We start from the raw sequence: 17135 nt of genomic DNA on the forward strand, positions 1-17135 counted from the left end.
TCTTTCGATTGAACTTGAAATTTTGCGGGGAATTTCTCAGAGAGTGTGGATGTGTCTGCATCAAATAAATTTGTAAGTTTCAATACTTTTAATGACAATAAATGAGTAGGATAATAGCTTTTCTTTTGATATTAGCCTTAATTTACCTGTATAGATAGTTTAACATATGTTTATTTGTTTTTGGTAGGTAGGCAATAAACGTATAATTAATAGGGTCTGTTTAAGGCTAGGCCTACTAGGGCCTAGAGGCCTAGCCTAGTAGTAGTAGTAAAAGCTAACTAGCCTATGCTGTTAGTGTTTAGGTCACCGAATGTTAGTGTAGCATATGACTAGGCCTAGTATTATTAGGCTAGGTATATTATTTTAGTATGCGGCATATATGTTTACTAGATCCTAACCTTTGCTCCTGTTGCCTTGTATAATTGCTAACACTCTAGTAGTAGTATAGCCTAGGCCTAGGCTATTATTAATATATAGGCTAATTCAATTAAATATTAATTAATAGCATATATAATTAATATATACATTATTCATTCAACAGATCAGATTGAGAAGACATTTGCAATGCCTGGATCAAAAGGTTTGACATTTATTTTAAAATAAACAAACAGTCTTGCAACAATAATTTTTTTTTTTATTTAAATATTTTTAAATTCTTATCTTTATTTGTTATTATACTTATTATTTATTTAATTTTTCCCCAGTTCTTTCTTTTTTATTTTGATAATATTTACTTGTCTCTCCTTAGGTAATCCTGCCACAATATTCTTACTTATCTTTTGAGGTTCTGGCTCTTAATTTGTCATTGTTTTTTTTTTAACTATCTGTCTTTTGTACGAAAAGAAATGCATTTGGGAACGTTAAAAAAAAGGAATATTTCTTTTTTTCATTTTATACTGTATGTAACTTTATCAAATAATAATTTAGTTTAGTAGTGGAGCTGTAGCTTGGAGGTTAACGTGCTTGCCTTCCAATCCCAAGTTAAAACCTAGAGCCAGGGTTTTAACTCATGGCTCTTTCACTTTAAGGACCATTGGATACACATGTTCTTAGAATACTACTAATCTTTCCAAATTATTATTTAAGCTGTTGCAGCTAAGCCTAAAAAAGCAAGAGCATACAAGCTGCCTAAGCCTCTTCCAGAGGGAGAAATACTAACAGAGCATTCTGGGAAACGACAATGGCGTATTGGATCAATCATCGGACAGGGAGGCTTTGGATATATCTACCTAGGTAAATAATGATGCTTTAGATTGGTGGTTAACATGCTTGCCTTTCAATCCCAAGGTCCGGTGTTCAATCCTGACCTAGTGCCAGAGTGGTAACTCGCAACTCTTTCAACTCCACTCCCTAAGCCTCAAATGAGACTTGGTTTATATATTATAAACACAATAAAATAGTTTATCTATCCTGTAAGTTTGTGCTCGCTGTTGGATATTCATATTCATTTATTTTCCAGATAAAGAAAAATACAATAATACTTACAAAAAGCATAAAGTTACATAAAAGCAAGCATACGAAATACAAATATAAAAACAATATATATAGTTTATTTTTATTATTTGGGATTGAACTTAATTATAGGCTTATTTTGCCCAGTTGCAAAACAAAATAAAGGTGCAAAACAAGACAACTACATTTTTTTTTTTTCAGCATCAGACAATGTAAAAGAAAAGGTGGTGGCGGAAGCACAACATGTATTAAAAATTGTAAGTGTTATAGTAAAGAAATTCATTATTTTATTTTTTGAACTTTGTATAAAATTAGGTGTTCATTGAAACATGAGGTTTAATTTATATTGCTAGGAACCACAAGGAAATGGACCCCTTTTTGTTGAATTGCACTTCTATCAACGGGCAGCTAAGGAAGAAATGTGTAAGCCACTTTTTAAATTATCTTGTTTTCCAATTTGTTTGCAATTTACACACTTTTAATTCGAAATTCAAGAAAAATTTGTAATTGATTGTAGCAAGTTCCCACAATCATGTTGATTATCACAGAACTAGAAGTCAGTGCGGAGGGGGTGTAGTTCTTGTTGGGTGTTTTATTAAGCTAAAATCTTGAAAACTAAGACCCAAGATATCTTATCTTAGTATGGTTACATTTTATATTAGTATTTTATATAATTTATAATTCAATTTTGATTGGAAGGATTACTAATATAAACCAGAATATAAAATCTTATCTTTCTAACAAAAAAGAAATATTTGTCTTGTTTATAATGGATTAACTATTATGTTGGCATGGCTGTTTTATTTTAGTGGAACAATTTCGTAAATCTCACAAGCTACCATACGTAGGTGTTCCAAAATTTATCAGTACTGGTCTGCACGAAACAAACAAAGTGAAGTACCGCTTCATGGTCATGCAGCGCTTTGGTGAGGATTTATATAAAAAGCTTAAAGCTACGAATCAGCGGTTTACACCAAAAATAACATACATGCTTGCAAAGCGTATAGTAAGTATATTTCCATTCTTTTACAAAAGTACTTGCTGCAGAAACCTCTTTAAAATAAATCTTACTCCGTATTCGGTGAAACTATTTTAAGTTTTAAGCCTTCATACAGTAGTTGAAGGCTACTTTCTCCATATTTAGTGAAACTTTCTCCATATTTGGTAAAACTTTCTCCATATTTGGTAAAACTTTCTCTATATTTGGTGAAACTTACTTCATATTTGGTGAAACTTTCTCAATATTTGGTGAAACTTGCTCCATATTTGGTGAAACTTACTCCATATTTTGTGAAACTTACTACAAATTTTTTTGAAACTTGCTCTATATTTGGTGAAACTTTCTCCATATCTGGTGAAACTTTCTCCATATTCTTACTCCATATTTGGTGAAACTTACTCCAAATTCTTACTCCATATTTGGTGAAACTTTCTCCATATTTGGTGAAACTTTCTCCATATTCTTACTCCATATTTTGTGAAACTTTCTCCATATTTGGTGAAACTTTCTCCATATTCTTACTCCATATTTGGTGAAACTTTCTCCATATTTGGTGAAACTTACTCCAAATTTGGTAAAACTTTCTTCAAATTTGGTGGTTGATAGATAAGCATGGTATACATATATAATAGTTAGATTTACATTTCATTAGTCCCCAGGAGAGAAAGAAACTTGCCCGTTTCATTTATTTATTTTTAAAAACACAAAATAAAATGGGTTCCTTTTTTTACCTTTGACACTGATGATGAGCATCTTATCACTAACTATACTCCAATAATATTTGCTATTTGTTTCAGTTAAATACCTTGGAATATCTACATGAAAATGGGTATATACATGCTGATATTAAAGCTGCTAATTTGATGATGGGACATGGACCAAAAGCTGAAAATCAAGTAAGTGTTGAAATTATCTATTTTGTGCATAGCTTACCTGGATAGACCAACATTAACCATTCTCTCCCAAGAGAGCAAATAATAAATTTAAGGTAGATTAAAAGAGTTTTGTTAAAACATATTCCAAAATATATGAAACCAGTTTTTTTAAATTAAAGAGAGATCATAGTTCAGTTTTACTTTTACAGTTGTTTTTGGTTGACTATGGACTTGCCTATCGCTACAAACCTGACGGAACTCACAAGCCTTACAAGGAAGATCCCAGGAAGGCGCACGATGGTACACTTGAATACACAAGTCGTGATGCGCACAAAGGAGTGGGTAAGCATGTACGCACAATGAACCTTTATTAAAGGGACACATTCAGTAGCAAACTATGTGTCCACTTAATAAGTGTTAAAACATATATTACCACTTGTTCAACAGGGAAATGTCTCTGAATAGGGGCACCAAAAATAGCTGCCACGTTCGAATATAGTTTAAACCTTTCTAGTACAATTATGGTCACCCATATACATGTATAACAAAAATGTTGATATTAATATAAAGGCAAAAAAATGACAATGCTGTGGATCTCAATCGAGATACAAAATAAAATATGCAGAAAACTAAATCAAAATGATAAAGTAAAAAAGCCAGAAAAATTAGCAGAGGTCCTGGCAACACTAGCCCTTCATCAGAGCAAGTGAGAGTACTTGGACAAAATTGAGAATATTAAGCAAGACAAACGCTGCCAGAGAGGACTGGAATAAAATAAATAAAAACAAAGTACTAAGTTTATTACAAAAACATTTGTAAAGTTTCTTGAAAGTCTCAGGATATTGTAGTACACTCAATGATAGTTTCTTGTTTATTTTTACTAATACTACAAATTGGTAAATGCTTACTTATTACATACTGTTTTCTCTCTGTTTAGTACCATCTAGAAGAGCAGATATTGAAATCTTAGGTTACAACATTTTACATTGGTTAAGTGGCAAACTTCCTTGGGACAACATTCAAGATCCTGATAAAGTCAGTGATATGAAACAAAAGTAAGATACTCATGTTGTATTTCTGCACTAAAGTAGAGTATAAAGGGACACCTGTACAAAGTGTCCACTTAATAGGAGTGTCCACTTCATAGGAGTGTCCACTTCATAGGAGTGTCCACTTAAAGATATATTGTCCCCCTAAAAAAAACTTCTTTTTTTTTTCAAATTTGTTGTTGAATAATAATATCACATAATAGTTATTCACTTTGAACAAAAACTGGATCGAACAAAAAAAATTACCGAAAAAAATGTAATTTGAAGCAAAATATACTTAAATTGTCTGTCGAACAATGTTTTTTTGGTTAAAATTAACTGGGTTTTTTTTGTCTTATAAGTGAAATAATTGTTTTATTTTTTGTTTTCTTTTACAGAAATAAATAACTACAAATGGCCTATTTAAAGTCTGATTTTATTATTCTTTATTTTTCATGTTTTTGTGGGACAATACATCTTTGATAGGAGTGTCCACCTAATTGGAGGGTATCCCCTGAGAAAGAGTTGGTTGTAGTGTTATAACATATATTGCTGCTCAAGATTCCAATCCCAATGCCCTTCTCTCCATTTCCTGTGTCCACCTCCACTTTGTTTTATTTTCCTCCTGTCTTCTGGAAACCATGTTGTATTTGTTTATCTGCAGGTATATGTTGGACGTCAGTGGCTTGCTTGGTGAATGTTTTGGAGGGGAAAGTTTCACAGGAAAAGGTAAAGTACAAATAAGAATAGAAATACCCTATTTAGTAATGCTGTTTCCAGGATGAACCTATTACAGTAGCAATAACACTGATGAATGTTATTTAGTTTTAAAAGTTAAAATTTGAACTAGATTTAATTCGTCACTATGACGAATTATAGGTTATATGCATTGATTTAAATAAAGATAATTGATTTTTAAAAGATATATTGATTGATTGATTTTCTCAGAATCTTTAATTATTTATAATATATGATAGGACCTTGCTAACGCGAACACCATAGCCGGTATCACAATCCGATCAAAGATCCATATGCGTATAATGTCATAAACCACATTTGTTGTTACATAATAATAAAGACATAAGTTAATTTTTATCTAGATTTCATTATAAATCATGTGTATAATCTATACACTAAGAAATAAATTTGAACAAACAATACGGATAATAAAAAAAAATCTTATTTCGTTTCCCAAGGTGAGACTCGATCTCGGTACCTTGAATGCCATAGACACGAGCACAGACCATCGAGCCATATACAACTGACTAAAAGTTGTAGAAAAATTCCTCTGTGTATTTACTATGCAGCAACCACTTTGGTGCAAATAGATTATTACATACCGAAATGAATTATAATTTTTTACTATGATGACATCTTTAAAATGTAAACAAATGATGCACTGTCAAACTACATACTTTTAACTTTAATATATGAACTTTTGAAGGAAGAAAGTTAATGTTAAGTTTGTTATTTTGGCCTAAGAAAATGTCATTTGTTTGATTGTCGAAATTATTTTTTTAAAATTTAATATGCAATTAATGATGACTTAATCAACTTTTGTTCTCTTAATTTGATAATAAATCATGCATATGATACATACACTTCTAGAAAATGAAATAAAAAATAGGTATTCCCCTGCATTCTGATGAAATATATTAATTTTAAAATTTAGCATTTTCACCATTTTGTTAACTTATACGTGCGTAGCCAGTCACTTTTGACGTGCTCGTATAACGCAATTTCGAGTTGAAACGTGAATCAAATATGATGATATTATTAAAGAAAGATTGTAAAACAGAAATCGGGCAAAAAAGTGCGCACTAACGCGCAGTGCGCGTGCAAAATTCTGCGCACTTATGGAAATTTTTTAAACGCTTAAAATTGCCTGAAACGTACTCTAATTTCATCGAAAATAAATTTTGAACATTTTAAGCGCGCGTACGCAAGCGTTATATGCGCTACGCACGTAATTGTATTGCCATATGATGAAATATGACCTGAAATGTATGAGTACCAAATTTTGTTTAATTGTGATTCATGCTTGTGAAGATATGATTACAAACGTGATTTCGTAAAATCGCGCGTAGACCGCGTAATTTTTGATTGCGCATCGTGAAAATATAACGACATCGATTCCTGGCCATAAGGAATATACTCTAAAAACTTGACTTAGCTAGATGACACGGACAAAATAGTGCTAAGGAAAGAATAAATAAATAAATAAATAAATAAAGATTCTGACAGAATCAAGAGGTTATATGCATTAATGCATATAACCCAATTAGGTCATCTTAACTTCTCATCTGAAGGACAATACAGAGTGGTATTCATAAAATGCATTTTTTCTTTTCTAAATCTTTTTTATGACAGCTGAAGTTGAAAAATACTTAAAATATGCACAAAGATTGAAATATGAGGAAAAGCCAGACTATGTTCAACTAAGAAAACTTTTTGAAGACGCCCTGAAAAAGAATGGCCTGAAAGATGACGGCAAGTTTTCTTTTGAAAGTGTAACAAACAGTCCAGTTAAAAATGCTAAATCAAAGGGAAAGATTCCAGCTAAACGGAAATCAGAAGATGTCACAAATGGCAGCCCAAGAAAAAAGGTAAAGTCACCAAATGGTATGTCTTCCGAGTCGATTTCCCCAGAAAAGAGAAGAAGTCCAAGAAAAAGGCCTCAATCAAAGAAGGCTGTGTCTCCTGTAGGAGAGAGTTCTCCAGCAAAGAGAAGAAAACCAGTTGGGGGAACCAAAAGAAAAATCACAAGTTCCTCCTCCGATTGTGCAGATGAAGAACCAAAGCAACAAATAAAAAAACAAGCGGCGGCAGCAGGAAATAGGAGGATGAAAAAAGCATCTGCAATGTGCTCCATATCGTCGTCGGACACTTCAACAGAAGAAAAGAAACAGGCCTCACCAAAGAAACAACTTCAATCCAAAGGTAAATTTCTCTCTAAATATGTTTCCTAGTCTTATACATTGCTTTTTTCATATTACTTCTAGCATAATTTAACCAGTAGAACCCCCTCTTTTGGCACACCTATATTTCAATTTTTTATTTTCACATAATACTACTGCTACAACCAAGTACATGGAGGATGCATATTTTAAGATTTTAAGCTAATAAGCACCCATAAAAAAATAATAAATATTGAATTAATTAAAAGCAATGAATAAATATATAAGGCGACACCCTTATTAAGGGGCAACTTACATATGAATCAAGCAAGTGGAAATATATGTTTTAACACCAAGGCCACCCCCTTTTCAGGGGACACCTTTATCAATCAATCAATTTTATTTCTCAAATAAAAACAAAATATAGGTACATTTTCTAGAAATAATAGATAATAAATGAGAAAAAGGGTACCCCACTGGAAGCTTAAGCTTTAAAATGTGGGGTCCAGGCAACATATTTAAAATTAAGGTGAGGTAAGAAATATATATAATTATATGATAATGAACAAAAAAGACATTTAACTTAACAAATGCAGTTATAATTTAACTTAAGACAGATATATTATTAGCTTAAACAATAATAGTAGAAACAAGTTAATCATGTAATTTGAACTTAAATGAAGATATAAAATTAATAATTTTGAGTTCTTCAGGTAAAGAATTCCATATTTGTGGTCCTTGAAAAAATATATCATGCTTGCCAACCTCCGTATTAAAACAATCATAAGCATAATCTAATTTATTTCTGGTATTATAATTATGAATTGAACTAAAAGTTTGAAAATAAGTATCAAAAATTCTGGGCAGTTGATTATGTTTGAATTTAAACATAAATAAAGCAACATTTTTTGTAAGTAAGTCGTAAATATTAAGTGTATTAGATAAGACAAAAAGAGGAGCAGAATGGTGGAGGTAATGTACATTATAAACGGATCTTAAAGCTCTTTTTTGCAAAATATAAATACGGTTTAGATTAATTTTTAAAGGGCTTCTTCTGTATTACTTTTCAGTGTTGTGATTTTTCTTCTATACTATAGGCAAACCAGTAAAGAAAACAGCAATCAAAAATTCAAAAAGAAAAAAAATGATTGATACAGAGATCCAAACATCTCCAGGCTTGTTGCTAAGATACATTGAGAGTAGAATCTCAAAATAAATGAATTGCAGAAGAAAGATGCATACTCACTCACATTCCCTTTATGCTACAAAACGCCCCCCCCTCCCTTCTTCTTCCACTTCCCACATGGTGAAAATATTTGTAAACATCTTCCCAACAAAGGTTGATTTTGGACTGTATACTGGTTATTGTTAAAAACATTCACTATACAGTATTTATTCATCAACATTTAAACATACATACACTCAAACTCCCCTTTGGGAAACCTCCTATTAAAGGGACACTTTCCAATGACATAAACAATGGGGAATATATGTTTTGATACTACAACCAACCCCTATTCAGGGGACACTATTATGATACACTGTATTGGGTCCCAAAGGCGTCCCCTTAACAGATGTTCTACAATAGACTCATATCAAACACAAAAAATAATGCCATACCAGTTATCAATGCAAACAACACTAATACTTTATTAGAACATTTAAATTATATAAGTAAGGTCAAATCAATCAATGCCATACAGTAATAAAACAAGTTGATGATTATTTACCCAAAATACTGCACTATAAAAAGTTATTGGAATATATTATTAGTACCAGTTAATTATATTAATGCTCTAACCTATTTGTGTTTATTTAAATTCAAAAGCTAATTTTTCTGTGAATGTAAGTCCTAATTTCGTATAAAATACATATATTTTTTGTTTAAAGCTTTGATAAAAAACCACTTCCTAGATTCTAGAACTACTGTACTTTTTTTCTAATGAATTGTAAAATAAATGTTTTATGTAAAATATGAATATTGATATTTTAAAATCCATAACATTTCTTGAAATACAATATGGTATTTTATAAACAAGTTTAGTCTAGTTCCATTCTTGACTTTCCGCCCACTCTCGAAAGTTGTTTATTCGGAAACAGTTTCTTTGTAGTAATGCCACTAAACAAGTGCTCAAATTTGCCAGTGCCAGTCGCATTATCATAGGGTAGCAGTCGACATTGTCAACATGAAAATCTAAAAGTCTCTGATGACTTGAAATGAAAATTCCAGGTATAGATTAAAAATTTGTTAAAAATATAATTTTGTTTGACATGTTTCAGTTAAGCGTCTTGGATAATAAGTCGTATTAAATTATTATAGTCATAATATGCGCTCATAAGAATATTAAACGTCAACCGCTACATATGACCTTAGCGGTAGTTCTTTAAAAGTGCAAAGCCAGATGTCACCTAATTCTGCAGGTAGGTATGCATTGCCTGGAAAAAGAATCGCCTGTCTCTGCCTCACTGGTTAATCATGTCTCATTACTTATCTTCAAGTCTTGCTGTGATTGGTTGACTACAATATGGACACTCCCCATATATGTTTTTGAATCCATATTTGGTAAGGCTTTGGTTGCTAGTTGGTAATGATCGTAACCACTAAAGAAAAATGGTGTTAAAATTATATAAATAATAATAATGTATTGAGAAATAGATTTTTTAGCACGCTGAGCACATTGGTGTTGAAGCAAAGCTCACAACACCAGTGGAAATTGAGTAAGGTGTAAAAGAAATGCAAAGATCTCGCACTCAATATATAATACCAACTGTCACCACGGTATGTTTTATGACGGTAAACCACAGAACACCGGTATAAACGCTTAAGAACTCCCTTTAGTCGTAACTCTTATATATGGCTCTTCCTAAAAATATTGGCACACTTAATGCGTGCCGAAGGTGAAAATTGTGCTGGCAACTCATTATTTCACTGACTTATTAAACAACGCATTAATGGATTATAAACATTATATGGACCAATAGTATTAGTATGTTTTCTACTCTCTTATTAATATCTAGAGTAGCATAGAAATGTGATGTATACATATTGGGAGACTTTTTGGTTTATCTTAAATATCGGGAGAAATTGCACTTCAGCTGGAGATGACTCAAAATATTGGAAGACTACCACTTTTATCAGGAGAGTTGTGGAGGTCTGATTAGTACAGCATAGTTCTTGGCAGACAGACCTCTGGAAGAACAGAAGAAACAAACAATACTTGCCTCATATAAGCATGCTTGATGGAATGGTTTGCTACATGCTGGAAACTCGCACACTTTATCCGGTATTTCTCCTTCAAGTCGATAGAGGTAGCAAATACTGCACTCCAAGCAAAAATCCTGCAGATTCAGACAAAAGAAAGCTATATAAACAATGCTTTGGTGTTAACAGTTAGTTACTATATTAGACTTGTCCAACATCTCTAGTTGATGTCTTTTTTATGTTCGTATTCCAGTCAGCCTTTCAATTTTTGTCTGTTTCCAGCTCAAGTTCAATTTTCGTCATCATCGTCATATTTTATATAAATAACCTCTCGCTATGGCCTTGCAAGTATTATATGTATGAAACGCCATGTGTGCCAAAATATAAGGTCGAATCGCCAGTAATATAATTTAAATATCATTTATTACCTCTTTCTTGGAGGAGATTTGAGATGGGAACGTTATTTCCATCAAGGCTTGTAAGTTGTGTAGTATTGAATGCGATGTGTTCCAAAGGTGGACGGACTTGTTCATGTTGTCTCGTAACGGTTTAACGACTTTATCCGCTCCTAAGAATCGACATTCGGGCAAGTGCGTTGGATGAAGCGGATTTACAATTATTTGAACTGAGGAATTGTTGCCTATCATCAAAATAAGAAATGTAGCAGAACTACAGAATTTGAATTTGTAATTTATACTGGGCGACCTCTTCAGTCAAAGACTGGTCTCCCAGAGGGCACAGTCATGATCAATGGCTGTGTGTGTACTAGTACACCAGGGTAACCCCCTACTCATCTCGAAAGATGTACTAGGTTTTTTAAAGTGCACATGAGCTATGTGTGTACACTGGACCTACTGTTTGTAGTCCTTATCCCTGAAGACTTGTTCTATCACCAGAACCATGGAGCGATTGAGCCTCGAACCTTTGCCGATGTAATGGCTACGTAGTTACGGTTTATCGTCTTAACCGCTTGGCCACTCACTCACTTAAATGAAGAATATCTACCTAAAGCAATTCGTCTAGCATTGTCTTTCCTACGAGGGTTCTCTGGTTCCAGCACCCATGTTGACCTGTCAATCTCATCCAGACAATTCCAAAAAATCTGATGTCTCTCAACAACTTTGTCAAATTGTTTTATAACATCTGCAAGTGTCATCTGTATAAAAACAATAGTTTCAGTTTATACAGTGGAATAGATATTTGCTTATTTTATATCATTCATCCCAATCAGTGATGTAGCAGTAAGAAATAAAGCAGTTCGGTTGCCACTGTTCTGTTCAAGGCACTGTGTTGTCAAAGGCCTCTGTGAAAAGTGGTTGAAACCTATCTATGGCCAAGGAGTGACCTGTGCTGGTTTTATGGCTATGGTTTGCAATGCTGTCTTTACTATCAAACTAGTTTGACAAAAAAAGTGTGATATGTGCCCAAATATGGTAGTGATTTGCCTAAATATGGTAGTGATATGACATTATTATGTCCATATATGGGCACATCACTAACTTTTTTTTTGTAACAAAGTTTGATAGTGTAGACAGAGGTTAAACCACTTGGCCACTAAACTCCATATCAAAATAATCATGTACATTAATTAATGTACCATGTACAGTACTTACAGAATTATTCCACAGCAGTATAAATTCAGAGGGCAAGTCTGTGCTGCATTCTGGTATTTCATTTGGGTACTTTATGAAAAAAAATGTATAAAACATTTAAGTAAGAAACTATATATACCATAGTCTCTGCAGTAGTTACTGAATGTACAGTAAGCTATTGCAATCAATTGATATAGCATATCACATTTTTAATTTATGCAGTACATGATAGATTTTATATTGTAACCATTATAGCATAGTATAAAACTGACTCCAAATAATACAGTATAAAACATACTGTAGTATTGTAAATTATAGCATAGTATAACACTGACTCCAAATAACAAGAGGCAGGCCATAATTCAGACAATGTTTGATCTCTTTGATCGTCATCATAATAAATGTAACCAGTTTAGTTGTTTTATAAAATGTTTAAATGAATCACTTCTGTTATGTAACTATATTTCATATCTGTTAATAATCTTTACAAATGAAACATTGGATATAGCCTGGTTTCCATAAAATCGCTACACCGTCGCTACAGCGTTTTCCATTAAAATCGCTACACGCGCAGATGTCGCCGACGCAATCGGGAAGGCTCCCCGATTCATCGCAGTCAAATCGGCAAAGTTCAACCATGTTCAACTTTGCCGATTTTGTCGGTGATGAATCGTATACGCATACCAAAGAATATTTAGCGCTGGCATACTAGATCCCCAATAAATTCTAGCGTTTCCATAAAATCGCTACACTCTGTCGTGTAGCGATTTTATTGAAACCAGGCTTATTAAATGTACTAAAATGTTTTTTATAAGGTATTAAAATGGCTCAAACTTTTGACTAAACCACTTTCCTTACACATCAGATTGTATTGTATCTACAGTATTGTGGGAATGAACAGAATTAAGTGCAAAGGTTCACTAAGGCGCAGGATTGGTCCATAGTATAATTGTTCTATACACAATCAACTGTCCCTGACCTAAAAGTTCTAGATTTCAACCTTATATATTTTTGTTTGTTTTAATAAATCTGCTGTTATGTAACTATTTCATATCTGTTAATAATCTTTTACAAATGAAGGGTTATGCACTATTAAATGTACTAAGGTGTTTTTTCATAAGGTATTGAAATGGTTTTTTTTTACTTAACCACTTTCATTGCATATCAGATTGTATTGTATATCTATTGTGAAAATGTAGCACAGAATTGAGTGCAAAGGCTTGGATCCTTCAATTTGGGATATACAGGACTTTCTATACACAATCAACTACTGTATCCTTGACCTAAAAGTTATGGATTTCAACCTTTAACTAATGGATAACTACAGTATATACAAATATTGTCATAAAAGATAGTCCTTGTATATTAGTTATATAAAGAAACCTGTGCCCTGGTTTAATTTCTGGTATATATATATATATATATACATATAAAATGTTGCAAAATTAATGCTGTGTATTGTTAAGGGATAAGCATTATTGAACACTAGTGGTTTACTCTATCTTAAGGTATGATACATATTCAGAAATTAAATCAGTATTTTTATAGACAAATTTCAGTAAGGAAATTTAAAGATCTGTTGTCATCGAGGGATATCTTACTGGAGAAGAAAAGACAAATCTCTACGACGTCAAACAAGGTAGGAACTACTTTTTATTTCCAAACTTTCATTTTGTTTGTTTATGTGCTCAAAAAGGAAGAGCAAATCACAATATTCACATTACATTTTCAAAACATTTGATAAGATTTATTAAATATACTGTACAATACACATCTACTAGAAATACAAACTATATAAAGCTCTGTCTACAACATTATGATGTGCACATATATGGACACGATGCTCATATCACTACCATATTTGGGGATATCACTACCATATTTGGGCACATCAAACTAGTTTGATAGTGTGGACAGAGCTTAACAATTCAAGAGTAAAGAGAAAAATTATCTGCATTTTCTACAATACATTAATTAAGACGTTGTTCTACAAAAGGAGAAACATAATTTAAAATGAAATTTAAATTTACCTGAGATGAAATATGAACTGTTATGTAATGCTCTCTTTCCGCACCATCCACTGTCTTTAACTTAACTTTTTTAAATGATTCATCAATTTCAACAACTCTGAAACAATTTGAGTACAAGAAAATTTTCCAAAAAATCAGTTAAAACGATTAAATTAAAATCAAAATGTTTTTAACTTTTGATTTGACTTACTTATCCCATTTTACAATTGCAATTTCTTGAATGAGTTTTTCATACAAATAAGGTGCTGTGTTTAATGCTTTTAATTCCTTATTCTGTTTAACAGCCAAGTACTGAAAAAAAATCCAGTATTATTATTATTGTGTAAGTGTTGTAAGCTCTGTCTACACTATATTAAACTAGTTTGACAAAAAGTGTGATGTGCCTAAGGCCCTAAATATGGTAGTGATATGTCCAAATATGGTAGTGTTTTATTTGCTCTGGACGCACCTTCATTCAAGAAGTGTGCCACTGTTTCAAAAGTGTAGCTTCCAACTAAATTGTTATTATTATTATGACATCATCATGTCCATATATGGGCACATCACATTTAGTGTAGACAGAGCCTTACTTTCATTGGCTATTAAAGTTTCAGATTTTTGTACACTGCATGCTTTAAAAATAATGAAAGTATACTCTTAATTATTTACTTTGTCCATCATAATCCCCACCACCATTTTCAATTTCAAATTCTTTTGATTTCGGAAATATCATTCATATTAATAAACTTAAACAGAAAACTTAAGTATATTGAATGCTTCTCCATCTACAATATATTTTGGAGTTATGGAGTATATGTTTGCAAACACAAGCAACAAGGATGTTACCACTATTCAACACATGAAACTATAGGTAGATTTTCGCATGTACTCATTAAAGGAAGGAACACCATGTTCAATAAACATGCACTGGCACTACTACTTCTAGAGACATTAAGTATACGGCGCAGAGCATTATTGTAGCATACAAAGAGATCTAATGGTCTTCATACGATAGTTACACCAAAGGGCTGCACAATATATATTTAAATACAGTAAGATCTAAAGAGACAACATTTATCATTGGTAGAGCATTTCATAAATTTGCGATTGAGTGAGTTGCTTCTAATACACAAAGATCTGTACTGACTTGTGTCGTCCTCATCACTGCAATCACACATAAGAATTTTGAGATTGGCGGCACCTTAAAGTATGAATAAGCTCGTTAATGCTCTTTAGTTTTATTTTTTTTTATTTTATATATATTTGTCCTCAAGCTTAACTGGAAACTGAGGAAATTCGGATTAGGCCCTCCACGGACCCACAGCAGCCAGCAGTGCAGCGCCTACCATATCAGCACACCGGGAGACGATCCCCTACTCTTTCCGAATAGTGTACCAAGTTCTTTAACGTGCACTGTTAAGTACACGGGACCAACGGCTTTACATCCCATCCGAAGGATGAGGCAATGAGAATAAAGCATCTTGCCTAAGGATGCAATTAGTATGGTACAGATAACCTCGAACCCATGCCTATCACATGCTAGTCCGATGTTACCATTACACCATCACTCTCCAGTATATACAGCACCCGACACGATTTCTGGACGGTCTCCCATCCAGAACGCAACCGGGCCCAACGTTGCTTAACTTCGATGATCTGACGGGAAGCGGTGTTTCCCCGCAGTATGGCGGCACCTTAAAGTATGAATAAACTCGTTAATGCTCTTTAGTTAATTAGTTTATTGCACAAATGGTTTGCATGTATTGTACTTGGTAAATTGTTGTTGACAATCCAAACAATTGTAAATATCCTGTCATAAAAAAGTAAATTCGGTACACCAACCACAATGCTTTTCAATTCTTCTAGAAACGTTGGAATACTTGAACATTGTTGTAGTCGTGTTTTAATTATTTGAAGATATCCTCGTAAAATGTTCATTAAGTTGACATCACAATGAATTCTGCAAGGACAAATTATAGTTTATTTTTTTATGGTTGTTGATCCATTGATTTCTATTATCTTCCATGGTTGATCAGTTATATTTATCGACCATGGCACATTTTCAGAAATTCCATAATACTTCCATTGTTGATCAGTTATATTTTTTGACCATGGCACATTTCTGTCGAATTTTGTGCCAAAAACAGAAATTTTATGAATGGAGATACATAATTTGAATTTAGGATTTTATATTAATAAATGAAAATGTTTTCTTGTTGCCATGCCTACCTACAAAACGTGAGGTCTCTATTTGCTGGTAACTCTATTTTCAGATGAAACTCTTGGCCCTGTAAGTAGAGGGTAATGACAGTCACAATAATATAATATGCCTAGGGCCTAGACTATAGTAGGCCTACTAGGATAAGTTTAATAATATATTAATTATTATAAAAAAGTAGTTTAGTATAGACTTTAGTAGTTTAGTAAATAACAGTATACTAATAATAAGGTAGGCCTATCATAATATTATTATTAATAATAGCCCTGGCCCCTCCCCTGCCCTGCTGGGCCGGCCTGTTTGTATATCATTATCTGACTGGTGGTGGGCTGCTTACTAAAGATTCTATAAATCCATCGTAAATTGTTCTTTCCTTATTTTGAGGAATCAGAAGTTGACAAATATTCATCGAATTTGTATCTTCCGCCATACTACTAAGGCCTAGGCCTACTCCTTCTTGCCCTGTAGATCGGGAGCTGAGAGGCCTAACTGTTGTTTTTGTTTTATCGCCACTTCTTAGCTCCGCCCCCTCAAAGCACGTGTCTTTGATGGCGCACTTCAAAAAATGAATTTTGTTCACTCATGCGTGAGAGTGTAATCATTCATAAAGAACTACAACAAAAACTGTCATCATCAAATTGTTTTGTCGGCACCACCTGAAGAGATAATCAGTGTCAATCTGTAATCCTCTATATTGTATCTACATCTGAACTTTTATATCTAAAGTTTAGACTTATTTACTATAGATTTGAGAAAGTGATATCTGGTTTAAAACCAAGTATACTTTCTAGGCCTAGCCGCTAGCGCACTCTTTTTGAAGAACTGTACTCTCTGTGGTCACACTGACTTAAAAACAAAACCA

At 32.9% G+C, this 17135-nt stretch overlaps 2 protein-coding genes across 4 annotated transcripts; one reads left to right on the top strand and one right to left on the bottom strand.

The window, feature by feature from the left end:
* The first annotated feature begins 26 nt into the window (after positions 1-26).
* On the top strand, positions 27-8956 carry LOC140061149 (serine/threonine-protein kinase VRK1-like). Of its 2 annotated transcripts, none has more exons than XM_072107612.1 (12): positions 27-72; positions 542-580; positions 1087-1233; positions 1654-1709; positions 1806-1875; positions 2262-2458; positions 3250-3348; positions 3537-3669; positions 4265-4382; positions 5020-5084; positions 6726-7295; positions 8350-8956. In XM_072107612.1, exons 2-12 carry the CDS (start codon positions 565-567, stop codon positions 8466-8468), a joined length of 1590 nt encoding a protein of 529 aa, XP_071963713.1. In that variant the 5' UTR covers positions 27-72; positions 542-564; the 3' UTR covers positions 8469-8956. The 2 variants fall into 2 exon arrangements, with proteins under 2 accessions (XP_071963713.1, XP_071963714.1); XM_072107613.1 differs by having other exon boundaries at positions 40-72; positions 539-580.
* Positions 8957-9168: 212 nt separating this feature from the next.
* Positions 9169-16773, bottom strand: LOC140061150 (E3 ubiquitin-protein ligase FANCL-like). Of its 2 annotated transcripts, none has more exons than XM_072107615.1 (10): positions 16611-16773; positions 16285-16343; positions 15898-16015; positions 14267-14367; positions 14077-14173; positions 12068-12136; positions 11460-11610; positions 10883-11094; positions 10475-10591; positions 9169-9853 (listed from the first exon to the last, which is right to left on the bottom strand). In XM_072107615.1, the coding sequence occupies exons 1-10, from the start codon at positions 16701-16703 to the stop codon at positions 9737-9739; spliced, it is 1134 nt and encodes a 377-aa protein (XP_071963716.1). In that variant the 5' UTR covers positions 16704-16773; the 3' UTR covers positions 9169-9736. The 2 variants fall into 2 exon arrangements, with proteins under 2 accessions (XP_071963716.1, XP_071963715.1); XM_072107614.1 differs by having other exon boundaries at positions 16285-16342; positions 16646-16770.
* Positions 16774-17135: the final 362 nt, after the last annotated feature.

Source organism: Antedon mediterranea, chromosome 10 (genome assembly GCF_964355755.1).
Source record: "Antedon mediterranea chromosome 10, ecAntMedi1.1, whole genome shotgun sequence".
NCBI classification, from domain to species: Eukaryota; Metazoa; Echinodermata; class Crinoidea; order Comatulida; family Antedonidae; genus Antedon; species Antedon mediterranea.